Consider the following 20899-nt stretch of genomic DNA (forward strand, 5'->3'; position numbering starts at 1 on the left):
AAAAAAAAAAAAAAAAAAATCGGATTAAAGATACGAAATGCTTAGAAAACATTTCTAAAACTTAAGAATATACAAGGTTTTACTAATTCTATTTGGTGTTTTGAAATTGCCTTTCCACTAAAGCTCTCTAAACACTTTGCATTGTAAAGTTTACAGGTTTCTATTAGCTTTTTGGATATGAAATTACAAGTGAAGTTTAATATTTCCGTGTAACAGATTTAGAAAATGACCAGTAGGATACTTGGTGACATTCCTCAAGTTGTAAAGCAAAGCTCTGGTGGATCTGGCAACCAAACCCCAATCAGTTCCTGATTCTCAGTCCAAACACTCAAACTGCTGAATGCAGGTATGTTCTGAAATCCATCACTCGTGTACATTTAAAGCAACTTTCAGTTTATGAAATGAGATAAGTTTCAACACTTAAGTGGTTCCAGCACGTGTCCTGTGGTGTTTTGGTTTAGGGAGGAATTCAAAATCAAGTACCCCTGACTGACAAATTTCATCAGGTCCATGCCTCTTTGGGCCTCTGACTGCTGCCCACCTGTTTACCATAGAACAAAAACACACATGCCAGTAACCCGGGCCTCTGCAGAGGACCCAGCCCTGCCAGTGTCCACATGACAACCCATCCTTCCATGGCCCTGTGGGTTTTCACAATTTTCAAAGAAGCAAAAAGATTTAGACTATTCTGCTAACCAACTTAATAACTGAACCTTACCTCCCTCCAATATGATAAAGTCATTAAATATAACTTTTTCACTTTAAAATGCCTTTTATATTCTCATTTTTTTTTCTAATAAAAAACATTTAATCAACTCTTCTAAAACACATGAAAATGTAGTCCTGTGAAAGGGCAGAGTATGAGTTTGTACCAAAAGAGAAAATAATTCAATCATTTATTTGCCTTAACTCTTAAAGATATACATTGACTAACAAGAATATAAATAAACCTGTGAATAAATATTTGCTTGTGAATATTTATATATATATATATATTTTAACTCTGGGAAAGAAAGTGTTTTTTTCAGCACAAAATACATTTGATTGAAACTCAGTGCAGCCACTAATATGGTAGGTATAAGAAAATTAGAGACCACGAAAGAATGCTTTGGATAAAATATTGCAAAGTGCAAGCTTGGTTTTTTGTTCTATGTATTTATTTATTCTCAGAGCATGCCAGTAAAGAAAATAAAGGGAAATTGTCATTCCCTTCATTTGAGGTTATAGTTGCAAAAAGATTATGGGATAAAAATACTCCAGGATGGATTGTTCTATGTTAGCTGTCTCAGGATATGGGACGTTTGTGTGGAAATAAGCCTCTAGTCTTTTATAGACTTATGTAGAATGAAAAAAGGCAGAGACTCCTTTAAGGTTGTGACTGAATTAATGATAATTGCTATTGAAAGTATTTCCACCCAAGTTTTTAAATGCCTAGATTTTACGCCTCACCTGATTGATGCATAGGCTTCTAGGTTGAAAGTTGCCCTCTGCTCTTGTTTTTTAACCAAATCTATATTAAAATCTTGATTATGTGATAAAAATCTATGTCTATTCTTTTAGTTAAATTTTTGCAAAATGAGCCATTTCTTCTTTGCTGTAAGTTATTTTTACAACAGGCAATGTCTTGCTGTTTAAGGTTTCCTAATATCAGGGTTACACCACTTGCTTTGTTTACATATTCCAGTTTTAATGTTTCCTTGTGTACAAAAAGAGGAGTTAAAATATGTTCAAATTTAGACACTGAGTCTATGTAATCAAAGGTGATAACAACTCAGAGTGGTGTGATATGTTTGCTGATTCAATGATCTATTTTGTACCTTTCAAGAAATAAATTGTCCCAGTGTGCAAATTGGGAGAATTTTATTCTATTGCAACACACTAAGCTCACTTATAAAATCACTAGAAATCCTTCAATTCTCAAGGGGATGCCTAAGCTATTATTTACTAAAATCAAGCGGTCTAAGAACATTGAAGCAGCTTCTAAAAGTACCTAAATTCTAGGCAGTAATGTTAACTCTACAAAGACTTGACTCATTAAAAATAATGCTTAAACATTTTCCTAGTGTCATCAAAATAGATTTCACTTCCATGTGCATGGAGTACTAAATAAATCATAAACTTCCTACCTTCAAGGAACTTATATCAAACAACATTAATGCTAACAAAGCAAAGAGTAGAGTAAAAATTATTTTCTAAGAATTATACTTCTTGCAAAGTCGAAGTAACAACTCACCTTTTTACAGATTAGGAATGAAACTAGACAAACAGAAGTCTGAAGGAGTTGCTGAGATACTCCTGGGGTAGGAGCTTAGTCCAGGGAAATTCTAAATATCTATCCAAGACCCATGGGTACAGGTATAAGAAAGAGTAGTATTTATCACAAATGCCCCAAAGCGGAGCTCCTGTGCTGCACGACTCCACAGGGATACCTCTCACATGAGAGTCTGATAAACATGCTTCCTGGAGCACAACTCCATAGACCATCCCCCACAGAGTTGAGCAACTGAGAGGCCTGATCCTAAAGCAGTGTTTTTCAAACTTTTTTTTACTTTTAACCACAGCAAGAAATTAACTTGCATTCCATTTCACTAGAGATATGTTTTTAATGTACAGCAAAAGTTTCCTGAAAAAACCACTCTGTGTGATGCACTCTGACATTTTAGATCCCATTCTATCTTATCCTATCTTATTCTATTTCTTTTTTTTAAGACAGTCATGATCTACCAAAATGATTTCATCACCCACCAGCAGAACATGACCCAGCACTCACATGTATAAGTTAACAGAAACAGTTTCCACAAAATAGTATCCTAGCTATGCAATGTACTCTTTTTTTTTTTTCTTTTCTATTTCATTTATCAAATCTACTGGTTTGGGGGCATACTAAATCGATTTTACAGTCTTAAATAGGTCTAAGCACTGTCTTAGAATATTCATGAGGTAATTAACTCAGCAAATATTTCTTGTAATACCTAGTATGTGCTCTGCACTGTTTAGCACTGAAAATAAAATAGTACACAATGGAAGGATACAAAGTTAACTATTCATAATCTAGAATCTCTAATTGCTCTGCTCATTAAACAAAATGAGATAAACTTCCAGTTGGTATATTGATGGATAGAGCATTTTAACTGTTATTCTAGCATATTGAGAGAACAGAAATCCTACCAAGCAAGAGACTTAACCTCTTCTCTCAGTATTTGCTTCCTTAAAATAAATATTAAGAAAAATGTGATAAAAAGCATTTGTAAAAAAAAAAAAAAACCCAAAAATCTTTGTTACTTGAGAAACAGTGAAAAATCTCAAGCAATTTTTTTCATTTCAACAGTTTTCAGAGTAATTCTATGTATTAATAAAGGAAGCAGAAATGATCAGTAGTAAAACACCCTTTTTTTTGTCTGACCCCATTACCACCCGAAGACTGGCCTCGCCGCCTGAACACGGTCATAATCACTCAGACCTCGTATTCCAAGATTCAAGCTACATTTCCTTCCACTGTTCTTTCCTCTTCCCTAAGAGGTTGGCCCTGTTGAGGGTGGAGAGTATTTCCTCAGATACTGCCACTGATCCCTTTCCCCTCTTCCTTTTCTCCTAAGTTGTGTTGGTTTTGGGTCCCTCCCTCCCTTCCTTATGGAGAACAAATAGACACTAGTCCCTAGGGCTTCCTGCCTACTTCTGGTAAAGGAATGCTAGGAATTTACATCAGGATCCAAAGCACAAAGATAGAGATTGGTATGTTTTTGTAAATACATGTTACCATGTCATTACTAAGGCTTGGGAAAATAATACCTTGTTGGAAGATCTAGACTTCTCATAAAAGTTATCTTTCAATTTTTTAAATCCTTTAAATATAGAAGAGAAAAATTTTACTATTTCCATGGGATTGAAAAGTGAATTATATTTATTAGACTCACTAGGGCATGATATTTTCTCTTGTCTCTAGAAGCATTCATTTTTATTAAGGATTATCATTGACCCTGTTTGCAATTAAAGTACACTTGCCAAAGCAAATGATAGAGGTCAAATAGTGAAGGAATGTGTTTCATATGATGTATTTCTTAGGTTCTTGAATTTATGGATAAAAACCAGTATTTGGGCATATCAATTAAGAAAAAGTTTTCTAGCATTAAGTAGTATTTATTCAAAATTGGAGCTATAGATCAAACTGGTAAAATGACATTTTAAAAGCACCCATTGGTCCATTTGGAACGAGCTTTATGCCCTCTCTTGTACACATACAAAACCATGTACAACAATATTATTAATACTTAAGGGCCAACCGTGAGAGAGTTTAGCATGATATGAACAATGACTCTTCTCAAAGAATATTGGTGACGAAGAAGAGAAATAACTCTAAAGAAGTAGACATTACCTTTGTTTTGAAAAGCAGTGTTTAAAAAATGAGGCAAATAAAACACCTCAAGAATGAAATTATTAGTAATAGGAAAATATCCTTTTAAAAATCCTAAAAAAAATTACTGATGCTATTTCTGTATACACACACATATACAGACACACACACACATCATAAATTACATGTGTGTGTAAAGAATACTGTTTATATCTGGAAATCTACCCCACTGGAAAAAGCTACCACTGTTGTTTCCTAATTGTACTGGACTATCTCAGTGTCTGATTGGGTGTCTAGGCATGTGATCTCACACCAGGAAAGTTCATTTGGATGGCTTTCCAGTCTTATTTCCTACTTCTTTAAAAGTAACAGAAACAATGAGAAAAAAGTTATGCCAGTTCATGGTGCTGCTGGCTGGTGTGAAATAATAATTTTTTCTAATTAAAGGACTTCTCCAACTTACTAACTTGTTCGAGGCTCCCAGCTGCCTTTTAGTTATTTAACTGCTAAATGTTTAGTGAATAGTTTGCTATTTTAAAAACTCTTTTAAAAAAAAACTGCCTCCCTCATTAGACTAAGCTCAAAACATCTTAGCTGCCAAAAGAAAAATCAGCTTTAAGAAGACTTTTTCCCCACATGCTTCAACAGACCATAGGTTTTTATGCAGAACTATGAAGTAAGTTCACCAGAGAATGCCTGTTCAAGATTAAGTGGTTCAGAAATAAGCAATTTCCAATTTCCCTCCTGCTATAAAAATTCAGGATCCTCTTTCAATGACCCCAAGCGTTAATGAGTTGACTTTAAGAATTTAGAGTACTTTGGAATGGACGTCTTCCTCCATAAGATTATTTTAACTCCCCAGCACACCTGGGAGTCTTCTACAGTAACTTGACACCTTTCAGCCATCTCCTTTCCAGCATCCCTTATCTCCTGGCATTGGACCAATCATACTCTACAGAGTCAGTTTTCACTTTTCTCCACAAATGGGTGGTACTCTCTCCTTCTCCACATACACACTTGCCACACACACACACAGCATCAAGTGATCTGATTCCTAGAAGTTGAATGCAAGTCTTGCGATCTTAATAGATTGATTCAACCAACATTTTTTGAATGCCAACCATGTGTTAGAGACTCTTAGGTCTTGGAAATACAGAGGGAAATAAGAAGTGATCCTTGCCTTTAATGGTTTAGAAAGATGATTTTAAATTTCTTCACTGCTTGTCTAAGGCAGCAGGTTTAACCATGGGTGGCAGGGCTTGGGTGTGTAGGAAAGCAGCATACAATATTTTCAGTCATATTTCTTTGTTCTGAGGATACATAGGACTCTATTACCCTCCATACACTTTATTATCTCCTTGCCTTTTTAAAAAATTACTTTGCTTCTACTTAGAAGCCTTTTCTATCTCCTTTTCCACTCTCAAATCCCAGATCAAATGTTACCACTTGCTTAGTTTTTCCTGACACCTTCAGTTTTACAATTGTCCCCTTGTTATATACCTGCTTTTGTTCCTGGCATATTGCCTTGTAGTTATACTGGATATATGAAAAGAGCTTTAAAATTTCCTGGTTTGTAATCAGCTCTCAAAAAATGTATATTTGAGACAGGGAGATCTGTGTGTTTATCACATTGCCTAAACTCTGAGTTCCTTAAAGAAAGGGCAGGGTGTTGTGTTGTTGTTGTTGTTTACTTGTTTGTATCACCATTTTACCCTTTTGTTCAGTAGAGTGTACTTGATTGTTGAACTGGTGTGTTGAAAATTAGAGAAACTAAAAAATATGCCTGATCCACATATTACCCTTAAGAAGCTTGTGGTATTCACCCCCTTCTTGTTTGTAATGCAAAAATACACCCAGAGTAGCTATATTTCCTTTATTGTCATTCCTCGAGAATATTTAGATGGAGAATTTTTAGAATAATGTCCCCAAATGACTACTTTCATGAATCCTCAATATGGATGTTTCTCTCTTACAAAATAAAGAAAAAAGAATAGTAACCTCTACAGAAATCCTTCATCTACAAAGCCTTGTCATATACACGCTAGAGTATTTTGAAAATGTACTCTGACTGTGATTAGAGGAATGGGTGATCTGTACCTTTAAATATGCCGTTATTATTTAACAGATAGGGAAAAAAGCCATAGATAGTGATTACTAGTAAATAAGAGTTTTTATTAGCTTGTTTAAAAAGATGGATTCCAAACGCAAATAAAGCACAGTACCTATTTAACGGAAATAGCAGAAAGATTTAAGAAGCAATGAAATGTTTAAGGTGTTGATTGTTTTATTACGAATCTGAATTAATATTTAAAGAATTGTATACCATATGCCTACTTCGGCATTTTATCTCCTTTAAATGAAACACTGAGAGCTTTAAAAAAAAAAAAAAAAAAAAGACCACAACAGCTAGGAAAAATTGCAAAGTCGTGCTATAGAGATATATATGTTGGATATGCTGATTTATACTTACTACTATTACCATGTCATCACAACTAACTGCAGCTACTAATGTCAATAATAATGATGACAATGATAACTCCTTTTATTTGTATACTTTTACACATTGCAAGCCTTTCACTTACCTATTTTTGAGTCTCACAACAATCATGCCAATGAGTTTCCTTAGGACAAATTCAAAGGTAGGAAAGTTTCATATGCAGGAAGATGTCCATCCGTGTGTTATATATAGTGATGAAAAAATCAAAATATAAATGCCAAACTTTATTGGATCAATAAATATGATCAATCCATATGCTACATGGTTAAAAATATTAGTATGGAGTTTTTATGTCAGAAAGGAAAAATTCTTGTGTTAGTCTGTTAGGAGGAAACAAGAATAATATATAGTTATATTTGTACTACTATTACAACTATGGAAACATTTCTGTGTATTTGAACAAGGCCTCAATGGTAACGTGGTCATATATAAAGTTTGTTATGATGGCATATAGCACAGAAGTAAAGTGTTTGAATTATTTTAGATTTTCAGTAACACTGGTATTGTTCATTATAACATATACATGTTTAATATTTTAATAAATTAAATGTATGTGCTTATAATATTTGCCAAATGCACGTATTAAATAAAACAATGCATTTCTTTAGGGTAAGACATTTTTCAGAAAAATGATTGTAGGTTCCTTCAACAGAATGTGATTCTCACCCTCCCCACCCCACCCCTTGTGCATCTGTATCACCAGGGGTGATTTCAAAGAATACTGCTGCCCAGGCTGTATCCCAAGAGATGAGTTTTCAGCTGGTCTTGGATAGGGCCCAGACATTGGTTGGTTTGTTTGTTTTTAAGTTCTCTAGGTAATTATATTGTGTAGCTTGGATTGATAACAACTAAAACAATTATAATACACAACTGAAATTTTATTATTAAATTCCCTGAATTTAATATACATTACTTTAATATACGTTAAAATATACATCTTTAGCATACATAAGACTTTCAAGATTAAGAATGCTATTTGGGTGAAGACTGGTCTGATTTAAGGAATCATGAGTATAAAGTATCTTTATGCTATTAGAATGACAAAGATTTAAAAATAATGATAAAACACAGTGTTGGTGAGAAAAATGAGCGCTGCCTACATTGTTTATAGAAATATAAATTGAATATATATTGATCAACTTCGCTGGAGGCAGTCTGACAATGTGTATCCAGAGCTTTAAAAATATGTAAATGCTTTGTCCCTGGAATTCCACTTTTAAGAATTTTTCATTAGAAAATAATTGAGCATTTTGGCAAAGATGAGTTAATAAGAATGTTTATCATAGTGTTGCTTGAAATAGTAAAAGATTGTAAACAATCAAAATATCCACAACAATGGATTGAATACATTATGGTATATCCATACGTGATACTAGTAAAATGGATCTATAGTTAACATGAAAGGATATTCACAATATATTGATAAATGAAAAAAAGTTGCAAAACAATATGATTCCATTTTTGTTAAAAATATATGTAACATGTATATATATGTCTGCATATGTATATACATATAGGTGGGAAAAGCCCAGAAAACTATACACTAAAATATTAATAGTTATCTACATAGGTACTTTTTATTTTCTGTTTTGTATTCTCATGCATATTCTATTTGGGTTTTTTTTTTCCACTAAAAGAAAGTACTGGTATTATAAATATAGAACAAAAACTTTTTTTTTAATGTAAAAATATATTTTGAAAAATGAAGCATTGTTACTTTTATCTACCCAATTGAATGGACTACACCACAGCTTCCCCCATTTTCACCTTGTCTGGATGTGAAAAACAAAATATTTGATAGTTAGAAACAGGTATTGCTTAAAGTACTAAGCTTCTTCAGTATATTCATGTTCAAAGTAGGTCAAGAAATATGAAGTCAAACTAGTTTCATTAACATGTCAAATCATATCTAATTACAGTTTATCTGGTTAGAATCTACAAAGAGGACATGTAACATATTAATTGAAATGTATCTTGATGTATTTTTATAGAGTTGTCTCCCTTAACATCCATAATTAATAAGTGGGTTTTTTTCCCTTTATTTTAGGCGGTTCAGGACCATTATCCTCCATAGCCATAGCTGGCACCAACCACCCTGCCATCACAAAGACAACATCTGTTCTTCAAGACGGCGTCATAGTCACCACCGCAGCTGGAAACCCACTGCAGAGTCAGCTGCCCATTGGGAGTGATTTTCCTTTTGTTGGCCAGGAGCACGCACTTCATTTTCCATCCAACAGCACTTCAAACAACCATCTTCCACACCCCTTGAACCCCAGCCTCCTCAGTTCTCTACCTATCTCTTTGCCAGTGAATCAACAGCATCTCCTAAACCAGAATCTATTAAATATCCTCCAGCCTTCAGCAGGAGAAGGCAAGTCTGAGATCAACCTCCACCCTTTAGGTTTTCTCAACCCGAATGTAAACGCTGCTTTAGCTTTTCTCTCCAGTGACATGGATGGGCAGGTATTGCAGCCTGTTCACTTTCAGCTCTTAGCAGCCCTGCTTCAGAACCAAGCCCACGCAGCTGCCATGCTTCCCCTGCCATCTTTCAATCTGACCATCTCAGATCTTTTGCAACAGCAAAATACCCCTTTACCCTCATTAACACAGATGACAGCCCCGCCAGACCATTTGCCAAGCAATCAGTCAGAGAACAGCCGAGCTGAGACCCTTTTAACCAGGCCCCTGGGGAACCCTTTACCAAGCTTTGCAGGCAGTGACACTACTTTTAACCCCCTGTTCCTCCCAGCTGTCACTGGGGCCTCGGGATTAATGGCCTTGAATCCCCAGCTGTTGGGAGGTGTCCTGAACTCGGCATCGGCCAACACCGCTAATCATCCAGAGGTTTCCATAGCAACTTCTTCCCAGGCAACCACTACCACAACCACTACATCATCAGCAGTGGCAGCACTGACTGTCTCAACACTTGGTGGGACAGCAGTGGTGTCAATGGCAGAAACATTGCTGAATATATCTAATAATGCTGGGAATACACCTGGTCCAGCTAAACTGAACAGTAACTCTTTGGTGCCACAGCTACTTAACCCTCTACTGGGGACAGGTCTGCTTGGTAAGTTAAATTTTTTCACAAATTTTTACAAAAGAAACGTTTTTCTAATTCTATTTTCTCCTTTTTAAAAAAACTCCATTTTGTCACACTATTTTTAAAAATGTTTTTGTTATGTCACAGCTTGCTTAAGGAACTAAATATAATAACACCCACACACAACCATAGTTATACAAACATGAAAATGACTTCTTCCTTCTCCCCTATTCTAGCAATACTAAATATCATTTTAATCTGCTTTCTCTTCTAATTCTGATGCCACCTAAACCTAACCTACCCATCATTCTCTTAAGCCAAGTAGAGTCTTATTTTTCAAATAATTAAAGCACAGGTGCACCTTAAAAATAACATTTATTTGAATTTTAGTTGGTGTGGCATCACAGGGTTAGTATGAGCAGCTGCACTGTGGATGAAAACGGTTTGAGGAAGTGTTTTTCCATGTGATCCCTAAATAAACAAAACTAAATGCTTATCCAGCAAAATAAGAAACAAGGCATAATAACATTCAAAGTTAAAGTTTGCCCAAGTTCAAGGAAACGGAAGGCCCCAAGAGCTACTGCTAGGTTTTCTCAAAAAGTATTATTCTTTAGAACTTTGTGGCTTAAAAACAAAATCCTTTATGTAGATTATCTTATCTCAAAAAGTATAGAAAATAATGTCAAGTATATTCAACTGTTTGATGCGAGTAACTGTAATATAAAGTATAGAGATGATGTCCATAAAGTCTGGAAACATAGGCAAATATACATGATATTGTCAAGGGTATCTTCAGTATCTTAAAAAAATATGTTTCCAGATTTCATGGACACCTTTACAAAAAAGTTTAATTAGTTCTATTTGGCAGTCAAATCAATGTAGTTAAGTAACCTACAAAGCATTACAGATTTACAGATTTCAAGCTACAGGGCAATTTCTATGATGTTATCCTCAAAATAATTTCAGTGTAATTTCAAAACAAGTTAATTTTGAATTTTGAATATAAATGTAGTTATTAACTAATCCTATCTGATTATATAATATTTATTTTTAATGACTGTGACAGTGAATCCTTTTGTATTATTAGCTTTCTTTACAATTTTAGTTTTAGGTAACCAAAATTCAAAATACATATTTTGTATAAAAAAATACATATTAAAACAAACAAAAACAAAATACGTATTTCTAGACCAAATCTGATTTTATTTGATGGTATTTATTGATGAATGTGGCTTGAGAACTAAATTTTGTAAACAGGCCTGATCAGACCCACTTGTTTTAACTATCTTGTCAAATACTTATGCTTGCTAAAGCAGTTAGGACTAATTTTAACTTTTAATTGTAGTTGCTCTAACAAAAGTGGTTTCAAGGAATTCTATAACACTGAAAATCAATATATAAGGATTGGCTAGTGGATAGACAAAAGACTTAACTCGTCTCTCCATGATACAAAATCAAAACACTAATTATGAAAGATGAAATTAAATAATAAAACTACTCTTTCCTTACCACTTAGTAAGACTTTGAGGAGAAAAAGAAAAAAGAATTACCATGTTAAGTCTAGTTTTTAGTTTTTGTTTTAGGAATCCTCAACAAAGATAGGCATAGGACCTCCAAAGAATCACATTGACTTATATTTTATGTTTTTCGAACTATAGGTGACATGTCCTCAATAAACAGTACTTTGAATAACCATCAACTGACTCATCTACAGTCGCTGTTAAACAACAATCAGATGTTTCCTCCAAATCAGCAACAGCAGCAGCTTCTTCAGGGGTACCAGAATCTCCAGGCTTTTCAAGGACAGTCCACAATTCCTTGCCCAGCTAACAATAACCCCATGGCTTGTCTGTTTCAGAACTTTCAGGTACTCTCCTTCCCTGGGTTACTTTAGTAGAAAACAATATTTATTACTTGTTTAACTTAGTTGGGGGGGAAGAGACGAAAGAAGGTGGTTATGTACCTTTTCACCTTTACTTACTATTATTTCTCAATAATGAATATTGTTAAACATTCCAGTTTTTTGTGTGAAGCATTTTATTTTGTCTGAAGCATCTCACTGGTCCTTTTGGAGCTGTTAGTAAAAACTGATCATGTTACCCTGTTAAGCCCTTTTGTGGTTTCACATTGCTCCCCTGATTAAAATCCACAGCCTTAACATGCTTACCCTGCCTCACTCTCCAGCCCCAGCTCTCACCACTCTCTCCCTGGCTTCAGCCACATGGTCTTCTTTTAGTTCTACAAACTGAATAAATTCGTGGTAGATTAAGGAGCTGGATGGAAAGAGTAACACTAAGTAAATACATGAAAAAAATATAGAAGATTTTAAAATAATCTTGGGATAGAGAAGGCTCTTTCAGCAAGACACAAAACCAAGAAGTCAAAAAGAAAAGAGGTAACAGAGTTGAATACATAAAACTTTAAAATCTGTATGACCAAAAGTATTCTAAACAAAGCTGAAGACAGGTGGCAACCTGGCAGAAAATACTTGCATAATAATAGCAAATAATTGCCATTCATAATATTTTTAAAGCCCCTACAAATTAGGAAGAAAAAAGATAATTATTTAGAAAAATGAGCAATAGAAATGAACAGACAATTCAGAGAAAATTAAATAATAATTAGTAATAAACATGAAAAGAATAATCAGAGTTATATAAATTACAACATTACTATGTTCATCAGATTGATGATATCCCTTGCTGACAGAGGCATGGGAAAATGGATTCTTTCAGATATATTGTTGATCTGATTGTATGCTGATATAGTCCTTTTGGAGGGTAATTTGATAGTTCAGCATTTTAAAAAAAGAAATATATATATATATCTATATATATCTATATCTATATCTATATCTATCTATCTATCTATCTATCTATCTATCTATCTATATATATATATATATATATACACACATATACATATATACACACACCTTCTTTGACCCAGAAGTTCAACTCTTATGTATCTATTTTAGAGAAATCTTCAAATGTGAACAAAAGGGCACGGTCTAGAACGTTCATTACAACTTGATTTGTGGCGTCAAAAATTAGAAACCACTTAAGCAACCATCAGGAGGGAAATAGTAAAATATGTTATGCTATATCCATCTATCTAGTAGTTTACAAGATTAGGTAGATTTATATAATCTGATATAGAAGATCCACAAGATTACAGAGCTCCAATACTGTAGTATTATAGAACAATACTAAAATACAATACCATTTATGTGAAAGAAAGAAATAAGGCAGGAAGAAAGGAAGGAATGGAAGAAAGAAGGGAAACTAGATATACACCTACACACCTTAAGGTATTAAAAACAAGTCTGCAAGGATGCACTCGAACATTGATTACTTCTGAGAAAGAAATGGCATCAGAGTGGCATGAAAAAGTACAGATTTGGGTGGGGAAGTGATGAAAGCTTTTCTCTTTTTTGACAATGAGAAAATGTTCATATATGTCTTATATAATAAAAGAATTTAGAAGGAAAGAGGACGTGCTCAACCATGTCATTGAGTCAATAGGTAGATAAAGGCTGAAGGGACTCCATTAGATTTAGCAGTTAGAGCATCACCAGTGACTTGGTGGAATGCAGTTTTGGTGGAGTTGTGGGAGCAGGAACCAGACTGCAATGAATGTAAGGATGAAAAAAGAAAGAGTATGGATTACTCTTTCAAAAACTTTCAAAAACTTAACTATGAAGAACATACGAGAAACAAGGTAGTGCCCCAAGGCGGGCATAGGTTGAATGCAAACTTTTAAAATATGGAAGCCACGCACATATTGAACGCTAAAGGAAAGAGACAAAAAAAAAGTGGAAGAGATTGAACATAAAGAAGAGAAGGGGTAACAGATAAGGCAAGATCTCTGAGGAGAGGCTTGGGATCCAGAGCATGAATGGAGGACGACTCTCGGAGAGTAGAAGGGGCTCCTCTTACACTGGGAAGCAGGACAGGATCAGGGACACATATATTGCAGCGAAGTGTGTGCTGCCAGAAGGCAGGGAATAGCAGAGTATAAGAATTATGAGAATTCTTAACCTGTGAACTTCATTATCTCTAAGTAAGGTCATTTACTAAGAATAGTGTGGGATATGGTATAGCAGCTGGCTTGAGGAAGTGGATAAATATCTGAATAGTTGTGAGAGGGAGTGATACCTAACCAGAGAATCATAGGATTGATGGGGACATAAGCCCCCAGCTGTGGTTGGAAGCCATAAGTTCCTGTGGATAGATACTCAGCATCCTCACTGTACATATAGATATATAAGGTAGGGAGTTAAATTGATCCAAGATTGGGATTTTATCTGATAGTTGTAGACAAGGGGAGAATGGCATGAGAGTAGTTATGTGCTGATAGATCCCAGGTTCTGGTTTAGTAGGAAAGGATATAAAGACAGGAAGGGAGTGATCACTGTGGGGGAAAAAATCCAAAGTATCAAGGGTCTATAGCAGCAATTCTTAGCTGAGGTTGGTGAAATTAGAATAACCTGTGGACTTTTTCAAATTGCACTCATCATTCCTGTCCTGAGTATTGATATTCTTCCCTGGCGGGCATTCCCTCCCTTCACTTCTTCCCAATTAAGCATCACCTCTGTAGTGAGCCATTGTCACTGTTGGCAGCATGGGGGTGTCCCTCAGGCAGTGACCTGGTAAGGTTCAAGAGTAGGCATTACTACCCTATTTAAAGACTTCAAAAATTTAGTGTCATATCAGAAATAGTTTATTGTTAAGAAAGGGATATATGTTTTTTGTTTTGTTTTATATTGTATTGCACTTACATCAGTAGAAATATCAGTGAGTTAGAAATCATTTTTAAATCTGCTTTCCTTTTTAATTTGAGCAGTGCTGGTGACAGACTTGTTTCTCTCTTTGAATTCCAAGTTGCAAAACCTGTAATGACACTAAAAACATGGAGTCATCACCTGGAAACATTTTGTATCCAACCACCTCAACTTTAATTTTCCTAGAGAGTGTTTAGTAATGATGATTTTTTTAAAAAATCTGTTACATGTTTCAATCAAAGAAACAGTACCCAAATATAATCAAGACATAAGCCTTTCTATACAGAGTGACTTTTAATTTCATTTTTGAGTCTTGTTCTTTCTTTATATTGCCTTCCTTGTTATATTTGTTTGTCTTCTGGTAAATCTTAAAATTATGGTCTTCCTCTTTAAGGACTTGAATATTTTTTTCTCTCTCTCTCACTGCTTCCTGTCTATTTCTTTAAGGTGAGAATGCAGGAAGATTCAGCTCTCCTAAACAAAAGAATAAGCACTCAGCCGGGGCTTACAGCACTTCCCGAAAATCCAAACACTACACTTCCACCTTTCCAAGATACATCTTGTGAGTTGCAATCGCGGATTGACCCATCTCTTGGTCAACAGGTGAAGGATGGCCTCGTTGTGGGTGGCCAAGGTGATGCTTCCATAGATGCTATTTACAAAGCAGTTGTTGATGCAGCCAGCAAAGGAATGCAGGTTGTCATCACCACTGCAGTCAACAGTACTACTCAGATCAGCCCCATTCCAGCTCTGAGTGCCATGAGTGCCTTCACTGCTTCAATTGGTGACCCATTAAGTCTCCCCAGTGCTGTCAGTGCGGTCATTCATGGACGAAACATGGGCAGTGTTGATCATGATGGTAGGCTGAGAAGTGTAAGAGGGGCTCGGCTGCCCAGCAATCTGGACCATGGGAAAAACTCAAACGAAGGAGATGGGTTTGAATATTTCAAGTCGGCAAGTTGCCACACATCTAAAAAACAGTGGGATGGGGAGCAAAGCCCTGGAGGGGAGCGAAACAGGTGGAAGTGTGAGGAATTTTTAGATCATCCAGGCCATATCCACAATAGTCCTTGTCACGAAAGACCCAACAACGTCTCTACACTGCCATTTCTGCCTGGGGAACAGCACCCAATACTGTTACCACCAAGAAACTGTCAAGGGGATAAAATTCTGGAGGAAAATTTCAGGTATAATAACTACAAAAGAACTATGATGAGTTTTAAGGAGAGACTAGAGAACACTGTGGAAAGATGTACACACATCAATGGGAACAGACCTCGACAGAGTCGGGGCTTTGGAGAGCTGCTGAGCACCACAAAGCAAGACCTGGTCCTAGAGGAGCAATCTCCAAGCTCCTCAAATAGTTTGGAAAGTTCTCTGGTCAAAGACTACATCCATTACAATGGAGACTTTAATGCCAAAAGCATTAACGGGTGTGTACCTAGCCCTTCAGACGCTAAAAGCATTAGTAGTGAAGATGACCTAAGGAATCCAGACTCCCCTTCTTCAAATGAATTGATACATTATAGGCCAAGGACGTTCAACGTTGGCGACTTGGTCTGGGGCCAAATCAAAGGACTGACTTCCTGGCCTGGAAAATTAGTAAGAGAAGACGACGTTCACAGTTCTTGTCAACAAAGCCCCGAGGAAGGGAAGGTATACCAATCTTTATCCATTGTCAAATACTAACCTTTGTTCAGATATCAATTATTATTTTTTGTTATCATCACTTTGGATTCTTCATGACTCATTGAGGTCTCAGAAACTTCTGGAGCATAAAATGAAGAGGGGATGGTTGTAGTCACCAAAATGTCGTATCGTCAAGGGGTGAGTTGTGAAGCATTTGTAGATCCCACTAGGGCTCAGGGTGGCTCTAACCCAGGAACTAGATTTCCAGAATTTTGTTAACTTTGCCTTCCTTCCTTGCATGTACCTAATTCTTCATTCATACACAGAGAATGAAGGCAACTGGCAATGATGGGAGAAAAAAAAAATATGGTGGTTGTTGGAAACCAGCAGTGTGGCAGAGGTAGGGGTCCTCCCAGGCAGCAGGAAGTGCCAGGGGACTGCATCTCTCCCATATGCTGACATGTGACACATAGAGCTGGCGAGAGGGTAAAATTGGGGTGGAGTTGCAGCCATTTCTGGAAGCAGCAGGTAACATCTGAGTTCAGAATGGAGTCTCCTTTCAGGAAACGTTCTGGGTCTTTATAACATATGGAAATGTTTAACCCCGTAGTCTGGTTCTACTTAACACAATCTGATCACATAAATTAAATGAAAACTTCTCCATGAAACTACCATTCAATTTAGAAGAAATTAGTAGGGGTCTTCTGAGCTTCTTTTTCCCCCTCACAATTGGTAGAATTGACTCACTAGGCAAGAAATATGCAGAATGTTTAAAGTAGATAGAAAAAATTTATATCCGAGCAGGAGGAGATAATAATGTACATTCCCCACATATGATGAAGAAACATGTAATTTTTCATCTCCTTAGGAAATAAAAATTCCTCTTACAGGTATATATTATTCTCTTAAAGAGTATATTGTATAAAGCTCTTTCAACTCTGCTCAAACCTCCACTGGCATTTAGGTTTCATGGCAAAGGAAACCAAAAGCATTCTTCCCAGCACAGTAAAAGGATTGTCTTTCTCCAAATGACCGGGAGGTCCTTAAACCCATTGCTTATAATGCCTAATATATACTTGTCAGGATACACTCTGGGCATAATGTTTCTACCTTTGATAAGAAAATGAATTCCATACTCCTATTCACAAAACATTTTATTCTCTAATCTCTCTGAGACCAGACAATCATTCTTTAGGTTGATAAACCTAAATATTTTTGACAGTTTATTCAAAATATAATTAGAAACAGCAAAACTGGGCTTTTATGATATAAACGGAACTGCTACACATACAAGATGTAGACATTAAACTGTTTTATAATCTCTGTGCAGATGAAACCAAGTCTTTTTTGTGTGCCATTTTACCAAAAAAAGCTTAACTAAGGAAAAGATTATGGCCTCCCTTTCCTGGAAACATTCTTCCTGTCCTAAATGACTTGTCTAAATATCTTTTTATGTCCTCAGGAGAATAAAGGCATGTACTTTCAACACATTTCACATTAAACAGTGGTCCTAATCTTCTGCTTAGTCTGTGTTAGCAAACTCCTGAGATCTGAGTTCCTCACTGATGTTTAAGGAGATGCACTTAAAAAAAAAAATCATTATCTAAGAGTCCAAGAAACATTTATTTTACTTTATTTAAATACTCAACTGATTTTCAGTCACTATAAAATAAAAGTGTTTCAAAAATCCAGATTCTTCTTTATTATAGACAATAGGTGAATTCCTAATAGAGAGCATAAAATTGTTTCTGTAAATTCAAATATCCCCCCTCCCATTGTCTGACATTGTAATTTTGCATTCTCAAAACTTTGATATCAAAATCTTGATATCAAGATACACTAAAAATACATCTGGTAAATCAGAAAAAGTAATTGAAAGCAAACATTTAGAGGTGAAAAACTGAAAATTTATAATAAAATATTAATGATAACACATGAAATATTTATCTGTCATTAAAAAGCAAGGTATAACAGCCTTAAAAGCTCTAGGGCACTTAACATTTTAAAAACCTCTGGTCTTTTCAGGACCTACCTCACTTTTGCACATAAAAAAACAAAGTGCTATTTCACGGACCCTTTTTTTCCCCCTATAGCTCACCAAACAAAGGAAGGGCTTCCTCATACCTTATTTCATGATGCCCAGCTAGCCAAACCCTGTTCTCAGTTTATAATACCAGGAAAGGTGAAATTTCAAACACAGATCTCTCTGACTTCAAGCCAAATGTCCTCTGCCTGATGTCCTGGTGATCCTGGTCCACATAGAAAAGATTAAACTATGGTTAATATCTGTGTAAGACAAAGCATGATCTATTTGAAAAGATCTCCTATAAAACATGTTTTACAGTAAAATTGGTTTAAAGTTGTGAACCAATTATGATGTAAATTTTATTTACATAGAACTCCTTAGTCCTCACAATATTGGATAAAGTCTTCCGCGTTTATAACTAAACTTCTGCTTTTAGAAAGGTAAGCAGTGTATTAGGTTTCCTTCCATATACTGCCTGACATTTTAATAAAGTCAAGAGGGGAAGACAGAGACTGACTTCATAAACTATTTGTTTATTATAGTAAAATCTTATTAATTCCGTCTTGCTGATGTGGAATGTGGGACCATTTCCCCCAGTATGTGTCTCTGTAGTATCTCGAAAGAAAAGGTTTGCTAAACGGTTTTCTTACACATGATTATTTAAAACCTTCTTAGCCTCTCAGGTTTTCGTACTAGTATTTCTGTGTCCACCCAAGTATGTAACTTAATCCAAGATCCTGTCAGATCCCACCAGATAAAATCTGTGTTAACTCAAGTTTTAGAATAGATTTATTATCTTACCTCCTCCCATCCCTCACATCTCACAAACCTATCATTTGTTTTCTGTTACAATCTTTGTTCTCAGCAAGTCACTTCAAATCCTTTTTGGAAGCAGGCAAAGTAGAAAAAAATAATAATAATTAATGAACACGATTGCAGGTTACTAGTTCAGAGCAAGCCAGGCACCTCTCATGTTTTCAGGTTGCATGAGTGGTCTCTGGACTGAGAGGTCAGAGCTGTGATTGGAGCAGGCGCTGAGATCTCCAAGTTGTCCATAACCTGATACTTTAGCCAACTGTTTGTCATGATAGTAAATGACTTGGTCAGCTTATGATTTTAGAAAGACATTTTTAATCTTCCGCGGGGTGTTAAATGTAGCAGAATTACTAATAATGCATTAGAAATGTCCTGCAATTTCTGAGATTCCTTTCTAGGAGGTATGATTTCTAAATATCAAATACTGTGTGAACACAGTCCTTGGAGAACTAGAGAGAAAGCCAGGTGTGGCAAAAAGAGGCCTGGGCTTCGGGCATTCTTGTGTGAGCTTAAACGCACCTCTGCCAGTTCCCTAAATGGTCCTGAATGGGTATATTAATCTCCAGAGCTGAAATCTCCTCACTGCTCAAGTGGGAATATTAATCCCTACTCAGAATGATGTTTAAGAATTAAATGCATTACCATAAATAGATGGTACCCAAAAGAGGCTCAGTAAAAATTAGCCTCCTCCTCTCTGTTGTCTATATTAAACAACCTTATGTATATGTGCTGCCAAAGCAAGCACTGTATTAAACAACCTTAGGAATTTGGATTCTACCATTATGGAATTTTGGTCATTTGACCTTCATTATTGTTTACCTATGCATTATCTGTGTAAAAAGGACTTACTAACCAGGTTGGGGGTGAAAGGATAATAATAACATATTTAATGAATGAAATAGTTTATAACTATTTTTTATGAACCTCAGGACGTTGCATACAAATTGGCATATCTGATTATAAATTCCTATTAGCTGTTCATTTTAAGCAGGAGTTCTACTTGGAAGCATTTTAAAGCACTTAGTTTGTTGAGTGAACTTGAAAGTCCCCCTCTCCTCAATGTTTCTAAACACTATAAACTCAGACTTTCTTCCTCTACCTTCCTACCCCGCAAAACACTCAACAATATTAATTAGTAGAGATTTTTAACAGTCTGTGAAAAGTTGCACTGAATCACCCCTATATATAATACTGTCCCAATATTGAAACTATGTGACAGCACCGAAGGATGTTATGTGCCTTATATAACACCATTCAGGAAGTGGTGTATCTCCTTACTAATTCATTTTTTCCTTTGACTATCAGTTTGTAACAAAGTACAATCTAGAAGATATTTATACTTTGTCTAAAGAAGTGGTACAAGCTTCTCTCTGCACCATGAACCCTTTATAGTTTCAGATTTAGTGGCCAAGAATAAGACCTCAGTGCTGAGTCATGGCTGGAGAAATGTACTGCCAGATCTTGGCACCGTATTAAGGAATTCTTGGAAAGGAAAGTGGCTTCCACTGGCGTTATACCTATACACTACGATGTACAAACATTTTAAGCCTGTGCAACTATGGGGGGTAATGGTTATCTTTATGTGTTTATTTCAATAACTATTTTAAAACAGGAAAAAGTGCTCTTTTTTTCCCAAGATATATTTTGTAATTATCATCCGCCATCTTTGATCTTACATTAACTAGCCTAAAAGGATTGACTATCAGTAATCAAAAAAAATAAAATTCTTATTTTTTTCTGAGTAGATTATT

At 35.6% G+C, this 20899-nt stretch overlaps 1 protein-coding gene and 1 long non-coding RNA gene across 25 annotated transcripts in view; one reads left to right on the top strand and one right to left on the bottom strand.

Annotated features, from left to right (window-relative positions):
- MBD5 (methyl-CpG binding domain protein 5) overlaps positions 1-20899 on the top strand; it is a 421403-nt gene that overhangs the window by 377612 nt on the left and 22892 nt on the right. For 21 of the 24 annotated variants that reach the window (XM_082464889.1, XM_082464872.1, XM_082464873.1 and 18 more), the window contains 3 exons: positions 8896-9921; positions 11553-11761; positions 15125-16333. In XM_082464889.1, coding sequence (XP_082321015.1) covers positions 8896-9921; positions 11553-11761; positions 15125-16333 — 2444 coding nt within the window. The remainder of the gene's footprint in view (positions 1-8895; positions 9922-11552; positions 11762-15124; positions 16334-20899) is intronic. The other 3 variants (XM_082464886.1, XM_082464887.1, XM_082464888.1) reach the window with 2 other exon arrangements.
- Positions 1-20899, bottom strand: part of LOC309662475 — a 653064-nt gene that overhangs the window by 271336 nt on the left and 360829 nt on the right. The window lies entirely within an intron of this gene.

Source organism: Balaenoptera physalus (genome assembly GCF_965194825.1).
Source record: "Balaenoptera physalus genome assembly, chromosome: 6".
NCBI lineage: Eukaryota > Metazoa > Chordata > Mammalia > Artiodactyla > Balaenopteridae > Balaenoptera > Balaenoptera physalus.